The 23,283-nt window shown below is 41.9% G+C and overlaps 1 protein-coding gene across 3 annotated transcripts; it reads left to right on the forward strand.

The window, feature by feature from the left end:
• The first annotated feature begins 7,952 nt into the window (after positions 1-7,952).
• On the forward strand, positions 7,953-17,241 carry LOC141165206 (uncharacterized). Of its 3 annotated transcripts, none has more exons than XM_073650834.1 (3): positions 7,953-8,117; positions 15,753-16,163; positions 16,333-17,062. In XM_073650834.1, exons 2-3 carry the CDS (start codon positions 15,753-15,755, stop codon positions 16,900-16,902), a joined length of 981 nt encoding a protein of 326 aa, XP_073506935.1. In that variant the 5' UTR covers positions 7,953-8,117; the 3' UTR covers positions 16,903-17,062. The 3 variants fall into 3 exon arrangements, 2 of the variants coding, with proteins under 2 accessions (XP_073506935.1, XP_073506937.1); XR_012251094.1 differs by lacking the exon at positions 7,953-8,117 and adding an exon at positions 13,611-15,601 and having other exon boundaries at positions 16,333-17,241; XM_073650836.1 differs by lacking the exon at positions 7,953-8,117 and adding an exon at positions 13,663-15,601.
• Positions 17,242-23,283: the final 6,042 nt, after the last annotated feature.

Consider the following 23,283-nt stretch of genomic DNA (forward strand, 5'->3'; position numbering starts at 1 on the left):
GTGCAGTAAAAAAATTGGTATTCTATACACAGGTGGTATATCTTGCAACACAGATAGGCTACTCCACTGACTAACACACTCTGCAATAGGCCAAAAAGGATTAGCTTTGCTAGATTCAGCCAAATGCTGTGAAAAAAACTTGCACAGCACTGGCACAGACCTGCCTGGCAAAAACTGATAGGGACTGATGTAACCTAGTCCTGAAAAGGACTGCAATTACAATTAGTCTTTACTCCCACAATCTATCTATTTAAGAGCACAGACCTGCCTGATAAAAGTCGTAGGAAATGCTGTAACCTAGTCCTTAAAAGGACTGCAATCACAACTATTCCCTACTCCCAAGCTATCTGTAGATTTGTGCGAAAATTGGCTTGAAATTAACAAGGTATAGCGCACACAGCAACAGCGGTGCCGTCTAACACGCAGCTGCAGCAGTGAGAAAATGGTGGCGACGGGGAAAATGGCTTGGTCTTATAGGGCAAGGACATGTGACATACACTGCCAATGACACATGCCCTTGCTTGTGTGAAAAAAAGCACTTCGCTCCGTGTGTGCGCTGCTGATAGGCTGACAGATTGCACCTCCCCACTGTAAATGCGGGAAAGAGAAAAAAAAATGGAGATCTTCATTATTCCTGCAGAGATCCATCCCCTGCCCCTCCCCCCACCCCGCTGTACACTCAAACTGCGTATTAACATTAATTTTCATCATTACTGAGAAAAAATCCAGTTATGATTTTGGTGCACGAACAGTTATCGAACATAACCTCGAACAGCCGAATTTTTCTCAAATCGTTCGTGTTCGCCGAACGGCTCGAACACCGCCCAAAACAGCTCGAATTTGAGATTGGCGAACAGTTCGAGTCGAACAACGCTCATCTCTACTCATGATCCAAAGCATACCACATCATCTGTAAAACACGGTGGAGGCAGTGTGATGGCTTGGGCATGCATGGCTGCCAGTGGCACTGGGTCACTAGTGTTTATTGATGATGTGACACAGGACAGAAGCAGCCGAATGAATTCTGATGTATTCAGCGCCATACTGTGTGCTCAGATCCAGCCAAATGCAGCCAAACTGATTGGTCGTTGTTTCATACTACAGATGGACAATGACCCAAAACATAAAGCCAAAGCAACCCAGGAGTTTATTAAAGCAAAGAAGTGGATTATTCTTGAATGGCCAAGTCAGTCACCTGATCTCAACCAAATTGAGCATGCATTTCACTTGTTAAAGACTAAACTTCAGACAGAAAGGCCCACAAACAAACAGCAACTGAAAACCACCACAGTGAAGGCCTGACAGAGCATCAAAAAGGAGGAAACACAGCGTCTGGTGATGTCCATGAGTTCAAGACTTCAGGCAGTCTTTGCCAACAAAGGGTTTTCAACCAAGTACTAGAAATGAACATTTTATTTACAATTATTTAATCTGTCCATTTACTTTTGGTCCCTTTAAAAACAGGGTGGCACATGTTAAGGAGCTGAAACTCCTAAACCCTTCATCCAATTTTAATGTGGATACCCTCAAATGAAAGCTGAAAGTCTGAACTTCAACTGCATCTGAATTGTTTTCTTTAAAATTCATTGTGGTAATGTCTAGAACCAAAATTAGAAAAATGTTGTCTCTGTCCAAATATATATGGACCTAACTGTAAATAAACTATTAAACACTTCACTTTTTAAAGCATTCTGACATTGCAGCATTTTTTCCACACCTGCCTAAAACTTTTGCACAGTACTGTATATAATCAGCTTTGTTCTGATACCATATTCATGTACTGAGTATTTTTTCCATGTAGCTGAAGGATGGGTCCCATTTCTCTTAGTACTTCAGTCCAACCCGTTAAGACTTTATAAGGCACACAGGGTTATATCATTCATGAATCAACTTTCAGTGGGGAAAAAAAGCATTTGATACACTGCTGATTTTGCAAGTGTCCCCACCTAGCCTGGTGTCCTTAGACAGCTCTTTGGTCTTGGCCATTGTGGAGCAGTTCGTTTGAGATTGTTAGAACCCTCCTGTTTGTTTTTGTTGTTATCTTGTGTTTTGCGGTCACGTGACCATCTTGCTATATATTCCAGCTCCGCCCTTCTGGCCTTGCTGGACTTCAGTGTTGTTTTGACTGTCTCTCTAGCCAGGTGCTTTTGTGCCTATCTATCTCTAGTTTGCTTGGTCCTCTGGACCTCTAGTACTTTTGCCACTTTATCTTTTACTCTGCAACAACTTCTGTTAGGAGTCCTTAGTTCTGTCCCAGTCCTTAGTTCTTTTAGGGACCCCTCCCTTTCTCTATAGGTCTCCGTTCAGACTAGCCAAGGACGAAGGCGGGTCTGTTCACAAGGAACAGGTCGCCCGCTACAACGTAGGGACTCAGCTTAGTCTTACTGTAGGGACAGCTCTCCCCTTCTTTCCCTAGTTTATGTTGCAGATCATTACAGTAAGTCCAGCCCAAACAAAAATAAAAAAACTTTAAGGAAAGAAATCCGGGAATCAGTATGGTTTCTGTTCAAGATTTGGCTCAACGCCTGCAGGGATTGTCTCTGGAGGTGTCCGAGCTCCGGCAACACGTGAGTAGCTGTTCTGGAGTGCATTTTGTCGAACCCAAGGTAGGACTCCCTGATATTTTTTATGGTAAACAACAAGATTTTTTTTCCTTTAAAAATGCTTGTTTATTATATTTTCGTTTGAGACCAAGGTCCTCTGGGAATGAATCACAGCGCATTGGGTTTATCATGTCACTTTTGCGCAAGGAACCACAGGGGTGGGCCTTTTCTCTCCAACCTAATGATCCATGTTTTAGGTCAGAGGAGGATTTTTTTTCTGCCATGGGGCTATTGTATGATGATCCTGATCGAGTCTCATCTGATGAGGCAGAACTGAGGCGTTTGAATCAGGGGTCAGGTGATGTTGAAAATTATTGTACACACTTCAGAAGGTGATCCTCAGAAGTGAAATGGAATGATTCGGCGTTAAAATGTTTTTTTCTTGCTGGTCTAAGTGAAAGGGTTAAGGATCTGCTGATTGCATTTCCTGCACCAGAGTCCTTGCAATAAGCCATGCCATTAGCTATACGTGTGGACAGGAGACTGCGTGCCAGGGTTAATGATGAAAAAATTCCTGCAATGGCAGCTCCTAGTCCCCAGAGGGTCTGCTCGGACGGCGGAGAACCGATGGAGGTTGAAGCGATGTCACTCCGCTCTCAGGAAAGAGACCGCAGGTTTTCCAAGGGATTGTGTTTTTATTGTGGTAAACCTGACCATTTGATTAAGAACTGTGAGCTTCGTTTAAGTAAAGAAAAAAAAAAGATCAGTTACGCCCGTATTGCTTGTTTGAACTCTAAGGGAGTATTTCTTTCAGGGAGTACCTCTTTGCAGGAAGATTTGATTGAATTTCAGGTATTTGTGGATTGTGGTTCAACTCTTAATGTGATTGATAAGGGGTTTTTGGAAAAACTTAAATTGGAATCCAAACCTTTGTCATCACCTATTTCTGTGATTGCAATTGATAACACTCCTTTGAAATGTTAAGTCGCTGACCGATCTCACCAGGAAAGGTGCGAATAAGGTCCAGTGGACTACTGAGGCCATTGAAGCTTTTGTGTATCTCAAGGAGAGGTTCAGTTCTGCCCCTATCCTTATGCAAAACCTACAAAAGACAAAAAATATATCTCATACCCTACCATCATTATATATAAATGTAAAGCAAAGTTCCATATTAAATATAGGGTACTTAGTGAACTATTTTTGATCAAAAAAAGTATACAAGCCGTCCCACCAGCGACAAGGTGACCCTAAATTGGGACGATACCTACACTGTCTATATTAAAAACCTTACTGTATATCAAAGTTGAAGTAATGCATATAAAAGGGTAGACAAATAGGACCGGGTCCCAACTTCTAACCACCTAGGCCCGTGGTAAGCTACATATATACTAATCAGCTCAACAAAGGGGATGCCACACCCTTAATTTGCACAGAATGCAAACAAGACAAAAAAACAAGCAATGTGAACTGAGGTCTAAGATGGTACACATGCAAGAAATAGGAGCATGTTCACAGTAGCAAAAAGAAGCAAAACCTACAAAAGACAAAAAATATATCTCATACCCTACCATCATTATATATAAATATAAAGCAAAGTTGGGATGGTACCTACATTTTCTATATTGTCTTTGATATACAGTAAGGTTTTTAATATAGACAGTGTAGGTACCGTCCCAATTTAGGGTCACCTTGTCGCTGGTGGGACGGCTTGTATACTTTTTTGGATCAAAAATAGTTCACTAAGTACCCTATATTTAATATGCAACTTTGCTTTACATTTATATATAATGATGGTAGGGTATGAGATATATTTTTTGTCTTTTGTAGGTTTTGCTTCTTTTTGCTAGTGTGAACATGCTCCTATTTCTTGCATGTGTACCATCTTAGACCTCAGTTCACATTGCTTGGTTTTTTGTCTTGTTTGCATTCTGTGCAAATTAAGGGTGTGGCATCCCCTTTGTTGAGCTGATTAGTATATATGTAGCTTACCACGGGCCTAGGTAGTCTGAAGTTGGGACCCGGTCCTATTTGTCTACCCTTTTATATGCATTACTTCAACTTTGATATACAGTAAGGTTTTTAATATAGACCGTGTAGGTACCGTCCCAATTTAGGGTCACCTTGTCGCTGGTGGGACGGCTTGTATACTTTTTTTGATCAAAAATAGTTCACTAAGTAACCTATATTTAATATGCAACTTTGCTTTACATTTATATATAATGATGGTATGCTATGAGATATATTTTTTGTCTTTTGTAGGTCTTGCTTCTTTTTGCTAGTGTGAACATGCTCCTATTTCTTGCATGTGTACCCTATCCTTATGCAGCCTGATGAGACCAAGCCTTTTTTGGTCGAGGTTGATGCTTCTTTGGTGGGGGTTGGTGCAGTTTTGTCTCAGGAGAACAAGGATGGAGTACATCCCTGTGCTTTTTTTTCGAAAAAATTTTCAGAAACCGAACTTAATTACGATGTTGGTAATCGGGAATTGCTGGCTATTAAACTTGCGTTTGAACATTGGCGTCATTTCTTGGAAGGTGCTAAATTTCCTGTTCAGGTTTTCACAGATCATAAGAATTTGATCTATCTGGATGCTGCCAAACGCTTGAATGCCCGTCAAGCTAGGTGGGCACTTTTTTTTTTTATCGGTTTAATTTTTTTGTTACCTATATCCCTGGTACTAAGAATGTTAAAGCCGATGCTTTATCTCGCAGCTTTTCTCCCACGGTTGGTACCGAGGAGGAGGAGAGCATTTTACAGGAAGGAGTTGTGGTAGCAGCATTGGAATCCATTTTGGAAGATGGGATTCTGAAAGCCCAAGAGGATACCCCATCTAACACTCCTCATGGGAGGTTGTTTGTGCCTAGAACCTCTAGGAGAGATTTGTTTGTGGAGTATCATGAGTCTCAGTTAGCAGGTCATCCAGGAATTTCTGAGACTAAGAGACTTATCAGTCGCAGTTTTTGGTGGCCTGGGTGGCAGAAGGAAGTCATCAAGTGGGTGCGTCAATGTACGGTGTGTGCTAGGTAAAAGGCTTCCCATACCCCTGCTGCGGGGTTGCTTTGCCCTCTGGAGGTTCCTAGTGCGCCTTGGACGCATCTGGCAATGGATTTTATTACTGACCTTCCTGTGTCCGAGGGTTTCACTGTCATCTGGGTGGTTGTGGACCGTTTTAGCAAGATGTGTCATTTGGTTCCATTCATTAAGCTACCCTGCGCTAAGACACTCGCTAAGGCGTTTGTTAAGGAAATTGTCAGGCTCCATGGCGTTCCCACCGACATTGTTTCTGATAGAGGACCTCAGTTTGTGGCTCGCTTTGGGCGTGCTTTTTGTGACAGGTTGGGAGTCCATTTTTCATTTTCGTCTGGTTATCATCCTGAGTCTAATGGACAGACTGAAAGAAAGAACAAGGATGTTGAACAGTTTTTGCGTTGTTTTGTGGCAGACAATCAAGAGGGGTGGTCAGAGTTTCCGCCACTCGCAGAATTTGCTCTCAACAACCATACATCCTCCTCTGCTGGGTGTTCTCCTTTTTTTGTTGTACTGGGAGGCATCCATCTTTTCGTTCGTTCTCCAAATTGGGGTTGGCGGTGCCGGAGGGGGAGAATTTTTCCGGTGATTTGGAGAGAGTTTGGACTAATGTACGTTGTAACCTTCAAGAGGCTAACAAAAAGTCCAAGAAGTATTTTAACAGGAAAAGTAAAGAGGTTTTGTTTACTGTGGGTGACATGGTTTGGTTGTCCTCAAAGAATCTGCGGTTGAGGATTCCCTCTAAAAAATTGGGTCCGAAGTTTGTGGGGCCATTTAAGGTGGTTAACCAGTCTGCTGTTAGGTTGGAGGTTCCCTCCTCCTGGTAGATTAATCCTGTGTTTCATGTTTCCTTGTTAAAAAAGGCTGATGTATCGGATAGGGAAACCACTGTCACAGTTCCTCCGGTGGTGGAAGACGGCGAATATGAAATTTCTCGTATCTTGAATTCCAGAGAGCATAGAGGGAGATTGCAGTATCTCGTCGCTTGGAAAGGTTTTGGTCCCGAGGAGAACTCCTGGGTTAAGGCGGATGATGTCTCTGCCCCTAGACTTGTCAGAGCTTTCCACAGGAGACATCCGGATAGGCCTGGGCCTGGAGGATCCGGAGGATCCTCATAAAAGAGGGGGTACTGTTAGAGCCCTCCTGTTTGTTTTTGTTTCTATCTTGTGTTTTGCGGTCACGTGACCATCTTCCTATATATTCCAGCTCCGCCCTTCTGGCCTTGCTGGACTTCAGTGTTGTTTTGACTGTCTCTCTAGCCAGGTGATTTTGTGCCTATCTATCTCTAGTTTGCTTGGTCCTCTGGACCTCTAGTACTTTTGTCAGTTTATCTTTTGCTCTACAACAACTTCTGTTAGGAGGTGTCCCATTTTTGTCCCAGTCCTTAGTTCTTTTAGGGACCTCTCTATAGGTCTCTGTTCAGACTAGCCGAGGACGAAGGCGGGTCTGTTCACAAGGAACAGGTCGCCCGCTACAACGTAGGGACTCAGCTTAGTCTTACTGTAGGGACAGCTCTCCCCTTCTTTCCCTAGTTTATGTTGCAGATCATTACAGAGATTGAGTGTGTGAACAGTTGTCTTTTATACAGGTAATGAGTTCAAACAGGTGGAATTAATACAGGTAATGAGTGCAGAGTAGGAGGGCTTCTTACAGGTCTGTGAGAGCCAGAATTCTTGCTGGTTGGTAGGTGATGAAATACTTATTTCATGCATTAAAATGCAATTTAAAAATTTAAAAATCATACAATATGATTTTTGTTTAGATTCAGTTGAAGTGTACCTACTTTAAAAATTACAGACCTCTCCATTCTTTGTAGGTTGGAAAACTTGCAAAATTGGCAGTGTATCAAATACTTATTTTCCCCACTGTATGTACTTCCTTTGAAATGAGCCTTCAGGGTTGCGATATCCATGAGGATATGTAAAAACTTTTCCTACAATAATTTTACTCTGACTGTAGGAAATCCTTATATACTCTTAATTTTAGTTTTTACGTTTTTGTTGGCATTGTTTATTACAGACAATCGGTCCACTTATGGCCACAGTTACTTTGTTTCTATCCTAACATTCAAATTTGTTTTTAAATTCAGACACGATTAGATTCCAATTGCATTATGAAATCTAATAAAAGCAGAAAAATGTAAGGCTTCTAGATTAGGAAGTAATAAATGATTTATGACAGCTATTATTAGATCTTACCAATATCTGTACAAAACTGGCATTTCTTCTCCAGTCAATACAGTCACAGGATTAAGAGAGAAATACAGATTTTACTTAGGAATCTTAGGTCTTTCAGCCTCACCTGTCAGAAGTCCAAGTTCCATGATTTATCTAGCTGGTCAGAGGTTATAGTACATCGAAATGTAATTTCTTCCTCACCCAGGCTTCATTCTTCTTTAGCAACTTAAAATGTCATAACCAATATTCTGCATGCAACAAATGCGTCTTTCTGGAGTAATATTGAATAGTCAGTCCTTCTTTTGGAGACAGATCTACCAATCAAGACAGAGAATTGTTGTATTCAGTTGAGAAATGTAAAAGCTAAGAGGTAATAATATATGTAATACAATATAAAAAATTTTTTTATTGATACCAAGTGGGATATAAAAAATGTTATGCTCAAAAATATATCTATATTCTAAGAGTAACTTTCCACAGATTTCTGAATTTACCATTTTTACAGAATTAGGACTATTCATGGGGAACACAAACTAAGAAGTATTTAACTATTTAGTATTTTGCATCTCAGTTTATGCAAATATTAATTTATTATAGTAAATTCACCAATAAATCCAGTTAAAATGGGTTTTCATATGCAGTCCTTTTCTAGTAAAAGGAAACAAATGTTTCAGGGGACATAAATGAAAGTAAGATTACCAGTTTTTGTCATGTAGAATTAAATACGTGAAAAATCAGAACATTTAGACAAAAAAAAAATGTAGATATAATTCTTATATTTCATTGAAGCCAGACATTAAGCCAAACGGATAGTTGTCTTGGATTATAAATACACTGAAGGGTAACAATGCTTTGAACTTTTGATTTTCAGGCTCCATATCTCACCATCCAATACTGCTTGGAACATGAGACTACCATCATTTTATAGATAATCATCTTGGTTATCTCATACATAAATTTGACTTACAACTATTTAGCATATGATTAGTTATGCAAGAGTCTTGTCATGTCACTGCATTATTTCTGTTTGCCCCTGGTGGTGGAAAAATCTTTTTCTTCCTATATACTAAAATAAACTATTAAAAATTGAAAATATTGTTACCCTTTTGCTTTTTAGTGTATATTTTTTAAAATGTTGAGATATATAGGCGTTTGTTCTGTGTACTTAGGGTGTCTCATAAAAATCCAAAGAATATAGAGAAAAAAAGAGAGACCAAACTTTAAAGGGAATTTGTTACCAGGTTTGTGATATTCCATCTGAGAACAGCATGATGCAGCATGATGCAGGGATGGAGACCCTGATTCCAGTGATGTATCACTTACTGCGCTGTTGGCTGCAGTTTTACTATATTTTACCTGAAGTAGATCCACATAGAGCTAGATTCTGCAAAGCTGTAAGCAAACTCTCATCAGTCACATAAAGTTCCTGTTACTATATGAGACAGATGAGTAATAAGGTGTGTGTAACTTTAAGACCATACAGAGATTATTCTGAGATTATTTTTAGCCTGGATGCTCCAGACTTAATTATTTCTACTTGCATGGTTGTTTGTCTTCTGAGAAACAAGGCTTGTGTCACCTTGAGGATATACTTGAGATGCCTTTAATATCATGTTTTAAAAATCAACCTGGTAAAGTTCCCCAGGTATTATTCTCTGATCCTAAATTGACTACCCACATCAAAACAATATGAATATGTGGATATATGGTGGTCATTAGCCTGAATAGAATGGATCAGGAACTTAGGGGTTAACTATCTCCCACAGCATTATGAATAATGCGTTCCACGTTGGAACGCTTTGGAGCTTCATTTTCCGGCATATACATGTCTATATTGCGCAACGGGAAGTGACCACCGAGACCATGTGACCGGAAATGACGTTACGAGTATGCGTTCCATGATGAAACGCAAGCATCAGGAGATAGAGATGGGAGATTGAACATGTGATCGGAAGTCACATGATCAGAGGTGCGCTCCAAGGTGGAACATAATAAAGGGGTGGCGGAGAAACTGGAAATGATGTCACCTGCCATACACACATTGCAAGCATGGTGGCGGGGAAGATTAAGGGGAAACTACTGCGTTTTAAGGTAATTACAACTGATCTGAATAGACATTTGACACACATGCTGGTGATAATATTGCATATAAGTAGCCCCAGGCAGTGGTTGATAATAGAAGCACTAAAACAGATACTGGACTGGTGTATAGGAGATTCCTTCTTTGTTATCCCCTATGGACTAATCAAGACATGCATGCTATACCCCTGAGGAACCTATGGTGGAGGAAACGCGTCGGGAGGCGCATAGGGAATATCAGGATATGGAATAACTACTAAGGGTCAGCTGTGGACTGCCCCTGTAAGGGCGGGAGTTTATGGAGTATAGGGTCAGACAGCATGAAAACTATCCTTGTTTGAAGCCATTCACAAGAAACTTCTGTCTCCCTTATCTGTGAAAGTATCAGCTAATAAGGTGAGATCTTTCCATTTTTATGAGTCACCAAAATTGAGCTGGCATAAATGTAATTTACTTGTCTCACAGATGGTATTCTAATTTTGATATGCACGCTCGTGAGAACAGATACACGTGCAATATTTAAGGAATGTCTTTTGTGTGATGATGTGTAGCGTTGTATTTGAATACATAGACCTAATAGTTTAATCTGTCCTTCTGACCACTGTTGAGGTGGACATTTAAATGAATCAATGTTATCCCATTCCCCATTGTTAATGTGGTACCTTTTTGCAGGACGGGCATATGTATGGACCACTGTTTGTATATATCTACACACCTGTGTGATTATTTTTGTTGATTAGTTTATGATCTAAAACCGGACACCTCTGATTTTGATATTTGTGAAGGAGATACTTGATAGAAGTTTATAGCTCAGTCTGTATTTCTTATTGTAGTGATTAGATTGACAGTATTGTTTGCTAGCAACCTTCAATATAAGGGTGAGTGGATTTACAAGGATTCATCACCCTTTTCTTTGTCTGTCTAGGTTTTCACAGATTTTTAATGAGTATTATAATTAAAGGTTGTTTATAAATTCTCACATAATTGCTATGATAATTAACTCCAGTTTCCTCCCACACTCCAAAGACATACTGATAGGGAATTTAGATTGTGAACCCCAATGGGGACAGTGATGATGATGTCTGTAAAGTGCCGTGGAATATGATGGTGCTATATAAGCAAAGCATAATAAATTAACAAAAAATAAACAATGCAAACACATGGAGAACAGACAAGCTTCATGCAGATGTTTCCCTAGTTTGGATTTCAACCTAGAACCCCAGTCCTGTAAAACAACAGTGCTGACCACTCGCATCATCGGGGTTACTTTTTAAGACTATATACAATACAGGGTGTCAGTATTGTACATAGTCTTAAAAAGTAACCTCAATGGTGTTGTGTAATCAAGATGGCCTTGATTCATTATGAGGTGCGTGGCTCCTAATGACTTTGGGGCATAATTCAGCTACTGTGCGCCAGCATAAGAAATAAGCTCACATTTCTGTAGAAATTTATGCCACTTTCATGGTGTAAATGATGATGAGCTTTCCAGCTGCTCTCGGAAATACCCCCTCCAGTGAATCTCCACCCACTTAGAAAAAATTGCTGAAGATGGGACTGGTGCAAAATTTTAAAAGATGTGCATTTTTAACACAACTACAAGTTGCTTAAAAAGTTCATGCAATTCAAATAGTTTTACGCCAGAATTCTGCAGGTTGCAGTAACCATTTATATACAGTAGAATACCAAACTTTTGCAGTAAATAGTACAAGAGTTTAAACAATTGGAAGTTTAACTCCCCTAGGTAGACTAAAAAAAATTTGTAAAAGTTAATAAAAACATTTTTAAAAAGTAATAAAAATGTAATCATCCCCATTTCTCAAAAGCAAAAAACTATATTTGATATTACTGTGTCCAAAAAAGTCAAAAAAAAGTCAGATCTATGAAATTATAAAACAAATTAATCTGTACAGGAAGGTCAAGTGCACACATTGAGTATTTGGTCAGTATTTTACATCAGTATTTCTAAGCCAAAATCAGGAGAGGAACAATCAGAGGAAAAGTATATAGAAACATGTTCAACACTTCTGCATTTTTCACCCACTCTTGGCTCCTGGTTTTGTCTTACAAATACTGAGGTAAAAAACTCACCAAATACTGAATGTGTAAAAGTGGCCTAACCATTATACAGAAACAAGATATCAAAATCATCTCATGTACCCAAAACTAGATGAAAAGCATTCAAAACCTCAGTTTGTACACCAAAATGGTACCAATAGAATATACAGCTCACCACACAAAAAATATGTTGGCAACACAATCCACATTTTCTGTAAAGTTGGAATAAAAAACAAATGTGTGTGTATATATGTATGTGTATATATATTATACAGTGGGGAAAATAAATATTTGACATACTGCCAATTTTGCAAGTTTTCCCACCTACAATGAATGGAGAGGTCTGTAATTTTTATCGTAGGTATACTTCAAATGTGAGAGACAGAATCTTAAAATAAAAAAAAAACTGAAAATCACATTGTATGATTTTTACATAATTAAGTTGCATTTTATTGCATGAAAAAAGTATTTGATCACATACCAACCAGAAAGAATTCTGGCTCTCACAGACCTGTTAGTTTTTCTTTAAGAAACCCTCCTACTCTGCACTCATTACCTGTATTAATTGCACCTGTTTGAACTCGTTACCTGTCTAAAAGACACCTGTTCACACAATCAATCAATCAATCATACAACAAACTCTCCACCATGGCCAAGACAAAAGAGCTGTCTAAGGACACCAGGGACAAAATTGTAGACCTTCACAAGGCTGGGATGAGCTAAAGGACGATAGGCAAGCAGCTTGGTGAGAAGGCAACAACTGTTGGCACAATTATTAGAAAATGGAAGAAACCTAAGATGACTGTCAATCTTCCTTAGTTTTTGGCTCCATGTCTCGTGGGGTAAGGATGATTCTGAGAAAGGTAAGGAATTAGCCCAGAACTACATAAGACCTGCTCGGTGACGTGTAGAGAATGTTAAAACATTCTCTCTCACCCATTATTCTGGCATTTGGCAAATATTAAAAATTTTTGGTAATCCTAATTGACCTAAAGCGGGAAAGGTTTATTCTGATTTCATGTCAGATATTGACATTGTCTTTTTATATAATGTATGTAAACTTCTGGTTTAAATTGTATATAGATATCTATATAGATATATAGAAATATAGCTATAAATACAGTTCTGGCAAAAATTAAGAGACCACTGCAAAATTTTCATTTTCTCTGATTTTTCTCTTTATAGGTATATTTTTTAGTAAAATGTACATTGTTGTTTTATTCTATAAACTACTGACAACATGTCTCTGAAATTCAAAGCTAAAAATTTTGTATTTATTTGCAGCAAATGAGAAATCGTCAAAAGACTAAAAAAGAAACAGTGCTTTCAGACCTCAAATAATGCAAAGAAAACAAGTTCTTATTCATTATTTCACTTTCTGACTCCGGAGGGTGTGGACATGCCTGTCTGCCTCTGTGCTAGATCGTGGAGACAATACGGCGCCGGACTACTGGCAGCCCATTGCAGCAGCAGAAGCTTCTACTTTATTTCAGTTACAGTTTTGTTACAGTTATTTTATTTTATTACCTTCTTTGGATTGCAACGTTCCTGTATACTCGTCTATTGGGGATGGAAGATAAAACACTTCCCACACTATCAACTGCTGCTGGGCACACAGCACGAGATCTGCACCTGGATCTTCTTCCACCACTTACAAGTCTCCTGCTGGTACAAACACTCTGGGGCACGCAATACGGACCATCTCAGCTAATGCTACTGAAGGATGCATGCTGCTACCCACAGCCTGTGACAGGGATACAGCCATATGTGAGCGGTGGAGGTCACTGCATACGATCTGCCATGGAGAGGACTGGTGTGACGGGTGGAAACAATGACGGGATGGTGGACCCTAGGTCTGTGGCTAAACGAGCAGTGTATTCTAGGGATCGTCTTCTGGAACTGCGCAGGATAAAGTCTTCTCCAGCAGTGGCAATACTGAATGTTCCACGGGAAATAAGGAGACCTTTCAGAGGCTGCAGAGCAGGCAAGAAGATCAAGTCCTGGAGGAGAAGGTTTAAACTAGTGGTCCCATCCATTATCATGGGTAACGTACGATCGCTGGGAAATAAGTCGGATGAACTGCTGGCTCTGAGTAAGACCCAGAAGGAGTTTAGGGAATGCAGTCTCATGTGCTTTACAGAAACCTGGCTGCATGAGGAGGTCCCAGATTCATGTGTCTCGGTACCAGGGTTTCAAATGGTTCGGGCTGATAAGAGAGTTAGATGCGGCAAGAAAAAAGGTGGAGGAGTGATACTCTACATTAACAACAGATGGTGCAATCAGGGGCATGTAACTGTTAAGGAGAAACATTGCTGTCCAAATATTGAACTGTTAGCAGTGGGCCTCAGGCCTTACTATCTGCCTAGAGAATTCACTCTTGTTATTGTAGTTGTGATGTATATACCACCATGTGCGAACCCAGAGGCTGCTGGGGATGTGTTGTCAGGGGTGATGGCCCGGCTTCAGACTAAACACCCAAACTCTCTAACTGTAATTTCTGGGGATTTCAATCGAGTAAAGATCTCATCTGCAATACCAAAGTTCTATCAATATGTCAAATGTCCTACACGGGACAACAACACACTGGATCTCCTCTTTGCTAATGTTAAGAATGCTTATTCATCGGCTGCATTACCCCCCCTGGGGAAATCTGACCACAACCTCATACTATTGTCTCCTGCTTACCAACCAGACGTCCGCAAACAACCAGTGACAATTAAAAAGATAAGGAAGTGGTGTCCAGCAGCAGAGGAGGCATTACAAGACTGCTTTAATTGTACAGACTGGGAGGTGTTGTGTACCATGAAAGAGAATTGTGATGTTAATGAGATTACTGGCAGAGTTACTGATTACATCAACTTCTGTATGGACATTGTAGTACCTGTTCAAGAGATTCGGTGTTATGCAAACAATAAGCCATGGATTACAAAAGAGTTGAAACATTTACTAAACATGAAAAAACTGGCTTTTAAAAGGAAGGACAAGGAGTCATTGAAAATTATACAGCGAGACCTAAAGGGGAAAATTAAGATTGCCCGTGAGGCATTCAGAGTTAAATTAGAAAATCAATTTGCACAAAAAAGCTCCAGAGAGGTGTGGGCTGGAATGAAGCTAGTGACTGGGTTTAAGGCAAGGTCGGAGCAGGGGGGTGGTGGACTTAAGGCCCTGTCACACATAACGAGATCGCTAGCGAGATCGTTACTACGTCACAGTTTTGAGATCGCTGGAGAGATCGTTCGGGAGCCGTCAAACATGTAAACTTGCCAACGATTTCGGCCGCCCCAGCGATCTAACTAACGATCTCGTTGGTCGCTGGGACGCTGTCACACAGCAGCTATTTCAACGATCCACACTCAACGATACACACTTTGAGGGACTGTACTGTGACAGAAAGGCGTACATAAAATTACCTTTCCGCGCCCACTCATCTTCGATTGGTGGACGCTACTGCGTTCTGATTGGCCGGGGGTTTTTAAAAAGGCGACGTTGGGGCAATTCCGCTCCCTTGTTCCTATCTGCGCTTTGCTTTCGGATCGTAGCAGTGTTCTCCGGGCAAGTTTCGTCCATCTGGGATTTGTTGAAGCCTTGTCAGCGTCCTGATTTTTGGATCCTAGTTGCGATCTACTGCTGTGATTCCATTCATTTGTGGATTTTCTTCAGCTGTGACTGAACATTGACTTTTGGGTTTTTCAGGCACTGTATTGCTTTGTTTCCACGGTAAGTTATTTTAGTGGATTTTTATCACACTCAATAAGTATATATTTGCTTATATATTGGAGGCCATTTTTAGTCAGCAAATGGTGTGTAGTACTTTTTACTTTGTTTGAAAATGTTTCATGTATGCTCACTGTATTGCTATCCTTTTCAGATGGCTTTCAAAAGTGAAGAGTTTGTGAGGGAAATGATTGACCTCTACCGCTCCCTGCCGTGCCTTTGGCAAATAAAATCAACAGACTACTGCAATAGAGAGAAAAAGAGGGAGGCCTACCAGCAATTGATTTCCCTCTTTAAAAGGCATGGCCCCAACGAGAAGGTGGATGAAGAGCTGGTGAAGAGAAAGATCCAGGGTCTACGTACCGTATATAAGAAAGAACTCAACCGGGTGGAGAAATCAAAGAAGTCAGGTACCGGCACAGATGAGGTTTATGTGCCGACATTATGGTATTATGATTTGCTTGCCTTCACCCGTGACCAGGAGCTACCTCGGCGAATGGTGTGTACGATACGGCAGACCCCGGAAGAAGACCCCGACATACGGACTGACTCCCCTGTTGAAGATGTAAGTACCTTCTTTGCTTCCCTGTAAATAGCATTTATACTTTCACTGTACATGCCCTAGTTTAGCCGCCCCTCATATTTGTTTTTTAGTGCACGTGTACCCATGCTGGTCATAACATACCTGCTGGATGTTGTAACCAAATCTTAACTTTATTTTTGTGTTCCCACAGCACCATTGGCAAGATGACGACATCTCGGCTACGGAACGTGGTATGGAGGAGGCGAGTGTTATGTCAAGGAATGAGGAACCTATGGCATCGGTGAATGAAGACCCTATGGCCTCTACAAGTGAAGACCTTGTGCCTCGGCGACAGAGAAAATCAAGGAAAAGAAAGGCCAGCTTGCCGCCATCGCCAGATCTAGTATCTCTGGCGAACAAGATTCTACTTCTGCAGACCCAGGCCAAGCGGGACAGCTTTGCAACATATGCTGGCGAGAGACTACAGAGGCTGGATGACCGACAGAGGGCGCATGCAGAAAGGGTCATGTTTGAGACTTTAAATAAAGCGGCAGCCGGTGAACTTAATGAAACGTCTACTGTACATACTCTGATTGACCCTGGCCATTTTCAACAACATTCTTGGACCCATAGGCCGGACCCACTTCACAGCACACCAGTGCAGAGGATCCGGCGTCCACAAAGCCTTGCCCCCCCCCCACAGTATCCCATGTGTTCTGATTCTTTTGTTTCCCCCAGGCACGGATACACAAATACAGGTAATCGATATGAAGAACTGTAGTGATGTTTCATTTCAATTTTTTTTTATCATTTTGTAAATATTGTTAATTTAATACTTATTTAAATTGTTAAAATTGTTTATATTTTTGTTTGTTTATAAAAACAAGGTTTATTGTCCTCTTTTTTAACTTTACCCCTGCCCTCTGATCTCACCCTGATTGAAATAAAAATGTTTTTTGGTTGCCTTATTTTCTGCTTTACCTCTTCCCGAGGGTGGGACCCCTCACCCCTGCCCTCCGATCCCTTCCCAATCTCCGTTCCCTCCCCTCCATTCTCTACCGTCTATTCCCATCCCTGCTCTCCGCTGGTGATCACCTCCTCCCCTTCTCCTCCTCCGGCTCCAGGCTTTATCACCTGTCTTCTGTCTTTTCCCTGTGTCCTCTGGTCTTCTTCACAGCTGGTTTTCTTCCCCTCCTCTTCCTACTTCCCTTCTTTTAGTCTTTGGGGTCATAGTCATGGTGCACGGTATGGCAATGATCTGCCATACCATGCACTATGAGTCTGACTCAGATTATAGGTTGTATATATTAGATTCTTGATAGGGCGTTGATCCAGGGAACTAGTCTGATTGCCGTATGTGGAGTCAGGAAGGAATTTTTTTTCCCAAAACGGAGCATGGGTTTTTTTTGCCTTCCTCTGGATCAACATGTTAGGTCTTCCTTATAGTTTTCATACTATGTTCCTATTCTTTCCTCTTCTCTCTTCTTCTTGAATTAGCTGGCATCTGTGAAAGCCGACTTCAGACGGCTTTCCTGCCCCCACACAACTTCAGCTAATAATATCAATAAGTAGGCGGCAATGAAAGCCGACTTCAGACGGCTTTCCTGCCCCTACACTACTTCAGCTGATAACATCAATTAGTAGACAGCTATTAAAGCCGACTTCAGACGGCTTTCCTGCCCCCACACAACTTCAGCTGATAATATCAATAAGTAGGCGGCAATGAAAGCCGACTTCAGACGGCTTTCCTGCCCCTACACTACTTCAGCTGATAACATCAATTAGTAGACAGCTATTAAAGCCGACTTCAGACGGCTTTCATGCCCCCACACAACTTCAGCTGATAACATCAATTTGCAGGCGGCTATTAAAGCCGACTTCAGACGGCTTTCCTGCCCCTACACAACTTCAGCTGATAACATCAATAAGCAGGAGGGTGTGAAAGCCGACTTTGGAGTGGGCTTTACTGCCCCTGCACTGCTTGTTTTAGGCAGTATCACACAGGATAGGATTAGATACACAACCCGTCAGGCAGTATCACACAGGATAGGATTAGATACACAACCCGTCAGGCAGTATCACACAGGATAGGATTAAATACACAACCCTTTAGGCCGTATCATACAGGATAGGATTAGATACACAACCCGTCAGGCAGTATCACACAGGATAGGATTAGATACACAACTCTTTAGGCAGTATCACACAGGATAGGATTAGATACACAACCCTTTAGGCAGTATCATACAGGATAGGATTAGATACACAACCCGTCAGGCAGTATCACACAGGATAGGATTAGATACACAACTCTTTAGGCAGTATCACACAGGATAGGATTAGATACACAACCCTTTAGGCAGTATCATACAGGATAGGATTAGATACACAACCCGTCAGGCAGTATCACACAGGATAGGATTAGATACACAACTCTTTAGGCAGTATCACACAGGATAGGATTAGATACACAACCCTTTAGGCAGTATCACACAGGATAGGATTAGATACACAACCCGTCAGGCAGTATCACACAGGATAGGATTAGATACACAACCCTTTAGGCAGTATCACACAGGATAGGATTAGATACACAACCCGTCAGGCAGTATCACACAGGATAGGATTAGATACACAACCCGTCAGGCAGTATCACACAGGATAGGATTAGATACACAACCCTTTAGGCAGTATCACACAGGATAGGATTAGATACACAACCCGTCAGGCAGTATCACACAGGATAGGATTAGATACACAACCCGTCAGGCAGTATCACACAGGATAGGATTAGATGTAACAAAGTGTAGACAATAGTGGATATAAACTAATTTTTTTTTATAAAAATATAAAAAATATAACCAACCAAATAATATCAACTACATAACAAAAAATAAGTTATTGGCTGCCGTGACGGTCATGGGCTGCCACAAATCTTGCCAGCATCACTCCGTGCTGGTGGATCTCTTCACTCAGTCTCCGTTGTGACGCCAGGAGATCTTGTAGTGTTGGGATTTCTACGGAGGTAATAGTTAAACTTAAAAGTCCAATAATTCTGTACATTCATCAAATTAAGGCTATGTGCCCACGATGCACCACTCCCGGGTACCATCCGCACATTAGAACGCGCTAATTACGCAAGTACAGATGCAGTATTGCGGAATTGGCGCATTATAATGCAAGTCAATGGCGGCGCAAAAAAACCACCTTATGCAAAATAATTGGTAGTGCTGCGTTTTTTTCCGCAATGATAATGTGCAGCGGAAATTTCCGCAGCATGTGCACAGCACATGCGGATTATCATTGGGGAACATGGCAGACCTTCTACCATGCGCTTTTAATGCGTTTCCACAGCAGCAAAAACACCTTAAAAAACGCATCGTGGGCACACAGCCTATCAGGTACATGTTTGGTATTTAACACTTACGGTTTTCAGGTTGCTCGGATGATGACGAGCTTAAGGACCACCCGGATCCCCTGGCACCACCGGCTAGAGAAAGACACAACACTTAATAGTACATGACAGCCCTATACTTTCCAAGTTGTATGGACCGTATTTTATGTCAAAGCATTACCGAAAGATGAAGCTGCACCTATATCACGGAGTGATGCTGGCGAGCTGGCAGAGGAATGCTGCTGGGGCTCCAGGGCTGGAGGTGACTCCCTTGGGGGCTCTGGGGCTGCAGGCGCTGGAAAACAAATAACATTAGATACCTAAGGTGATTGCAGTTGTAACTAATGTGCTGCCATATATTGTGTTAACATATTTTAAAACCACTCACCACGGCGGGGCAGGGTCCGTGACCGGATGCTGACAATTCGGTCGGCAGACCTATATTTCAGGTCCGCCAGCTTTTTACGGATTTGGGGTGCAGAGCGCTGCACCTCAAATCTGCGGACCAGGCCCCGACCGATCCTCTGCAGCACCGCCTGTTTATGGAGCACTGGATGCTCAGAGTGCACATGGCACTCATAATCAAGTGCATCCAGGTGCTCCACAAGGTAGCACACCTCAGCATCACCCCAAGGAGATGCCCTGACCCTGGATGCCATAATGCTCTTAATAAGCTAGGCCGCAACTACGTCGTTAGACCCGCCCACGACGCATGAACGTCGGTAACCACGCCCACGACGCATGAACGTCGCCAATAAACCCGCGGTTTATTAGAGAACCCTATTATGACTTGAATTATTAGCGTGTCGGACTAGAGACGCTGTATTGATAATGCGACGTCTGTAGAACGCAGCAGTGTCTCTATTGTGACGGTCACACAGGAATACTGGTGTTTAGGTGGTTTTATGTAGAAATATGTATCTATATTTTTATGTAGGTATGCATACTTCTGTGTCTGTGAGTATGTGTGTGTATATCTGGTTATCTGTATATAAGTGTGGATATGGGTGTAGATTTTTATGTATCTGAATATGTATGTGTATATGGATGTGTATATGGATGTATACAGACGAGTACAACAGTGGCGTACCACCATTGGTGGCAGGCCACATAACTGCTATGGGGCCCGTGGCCGTAGGGGGCCCGTGAGCCAGCGGACCCCATAGCAGTCTCCCCCATTCTGGAGTAGTAAGTATGTATTTATATATTTTTGTAAATCAGTCAGTACTGATAATACTGGAGGACTGGGGCTGCCTTTTACCCTATGGGGGGCTGCATTATACTGTGTGCTCTCCCATCCTGGTATACAGGGCTGCGGAGTCGATAAGCCAAACCGACTCCTCAATTTCCATTACTCAATTTCCATCACATTTTTATGGGGCTATGAAAGAGTAATTTAGGAGTTCAGAAAGGAAGAAAGGCTGGAAGGTTGTGGGATCTGCTCTTCTGTGTCCCCAACAATTATTATTTTTTTTTTTTTTGTGGGGGGGGTCCCAATTATAACTTCTGCTATGAGCTCCCATGATTCCTATGTCCGCCCCTGGAGTACACGTATGTGTATACGGGCCCTTACTATTGAAACAATGATAAACAAATCTTTTGCAAAGTTAAACACAGTTTATTACACAAATCAATACAAAACTGAAAGTAGTGTATAATTGTCAGTAGTTGCCCACTATAAGTTCTGATGTTGCCAAGTAACAGCACCAGGACCGTTAAAATACTGGCAGTAGTTGTCGCGGCTGGTTTTCGCATCCTGGGTGTTTCTGCCATATCCCACTGGTTGAAGGCCTGCAATTACAGGATTGTTTGCACGCCATTCACCGAGCTCCACTTCCCCATTGGCTAGGTCCACAGAGTCCACGAAGCCAGGCGGACAGTACGTAATTGCATCACGTCGACGAAGAAAGTTGTGAAGTGTGCAACAGGCCAAAACAACAGAGTCTATTGATGTAAGCTTCATGTTAATTGGCGTGTGAAAAACTCTGAAGCGGTTGGCCATGATACCGAAGGCATTTTCGACAACACGACGTGCCCTTGACAAACGATAATTGAAAATTCTTCTTTCCTGGGTAAGACTTTTTTGGGGGAACGGTTTAATAAGATTGGGATGAAGTGGGAAGGCTTCATCGCCGACAAAAACAAAATTAAGGTTACCTGTAGTCTCTGAGTTGGGAGGCAAGTGTAGGTCACAGTTGTCCAATCGCTCTCCAAAAAGTGTGTGCTCTAAAACACCACCATCAGAAACCCTGCCGTTCATGCCAACATCTACATTTATAAATTCGTAATTGGCATTAACAAGGGCCATCATGATGATGCTGAAATAGCCCTTATAATTATAAAAATAGGATCCGCTATTTGGTGGCTGAGTGATTCGGACATGTTTCCCGTCCAAAGCCCCACCACAGTTAGGGAACTGCCACAGCTGCTCAAAATCAGAGGCAATCTTTTTCCATTCCTCCTCCGTGTTGGGAAACTGTATGTAACTACGTAGACTGTGGTAAATTGCATTACATGTCTCCGGGATTAGAACACTGAGCATGGGCCTGGAAATGGCTGCAGAAAAATGCAAGTCTTGGAATGAGCGTCCGGTGGCCAGGAATCTCAGTGTGACTGCCAATCTTTCATCTGCCGGAATGGCAGCACGCATCGCTGTATCCTTCCGTTGAATACGTGGCGTAACTCGTTCCAATAACTCTTTAAAAGATTCCTCTGACATCCTCAGATAGTTGCGGAAATCATGAGGATTCTTCTCCTGAAGCTCTCTTACAAGTTGCATGTGGGACAATTCAGACCTCTTCTGCAGCCACTCTCTGGTCCACATGCGACGCTTTCGTTTGGAACGCCTCTGTAGCTCTCGTGCCTCATCTTGACGCCGAGCTTCCTCAACCAGCAATGCAGCAACCACAATAGCACACTGCCCGTCGTCCATGATGTGCAAACTGCAAACATAACATGAAAAGATGAGAACACTTTCAACAAAACAATTAACACAAGTATTGAAACTGTATATAAAAAATATCATGGAAAACCATATTCCATTCTGTTAGTGAGCATGACAGAAAATGCGCTATGTGGGTGCATGTGCACGAGACCCCTAAAATATCTGCCCATGCAAAAGCATACATATATATATATACAAATAGAAGCCAAGCCCTCCCTCCCTGAAAAGCAAAGATAACAGATAATTAGTAAATGTGATAAAAGAATAAAAATGGAAACGCATCTGAGACCTCAAACAATACCTACCTTACTAAAGATGTCTGATATGTTCAAAGCGGAGTCACAGCTGGAGAACGCTGCAATGATCCGCAAAAATCAGCACTAGTCCAATGAACGGATATTAGCAGCCCGGAGAACTCTGGTAGGATCTGCAATAAAGCACGAGGTCAGAAACAAAGGACGGAATCGCTATTCTGTTGCCTTCTTTATGCGCGTCCGGAAATGAGAACGCCGTAGCGACCACCAATCGGGGACGAGGGGCGCGGAATAGTCCAATTTATACACGCCTACGTGTCTCAGTTCTGAATCGCTGGACGAGGTCGTTGGCTAGGTGTCAAATACAGCGATGCACACTGCCCAGCGGGAGTGCAACGACCCAGGAATGGTCCAGGGAGCTTTGTAACGATCAACGATCTCGCAGCAGGGGCCTGATCGTTGCTACCGGTCAAACGTAGCGAGATCGCTAGCGATGTCGCTGTTGCGTCACAAAACCCGTGACGTATCAACGATCTCGCTAGCGATCTCGTTATGTGTGACAGGGCCTTT

This window comes from Phyllobates terribilis, unplaced genomic scaffold (assembly GCF_046119375.1).
Source record: "Phyllobates terribilis strain yellow unplaced genomic scaffold, ASM4611937v1 Scaffold_11__3_contigs__length_659146591, whole genome shotgun sequence".
NCBI classification, from domain to species: domain Eukaryota; kingdom Metazoa; phylum Chordata; class Amphibia; order Anura; family Dendrobatidae; genus Phyllobates; species Phyllobates terribilis.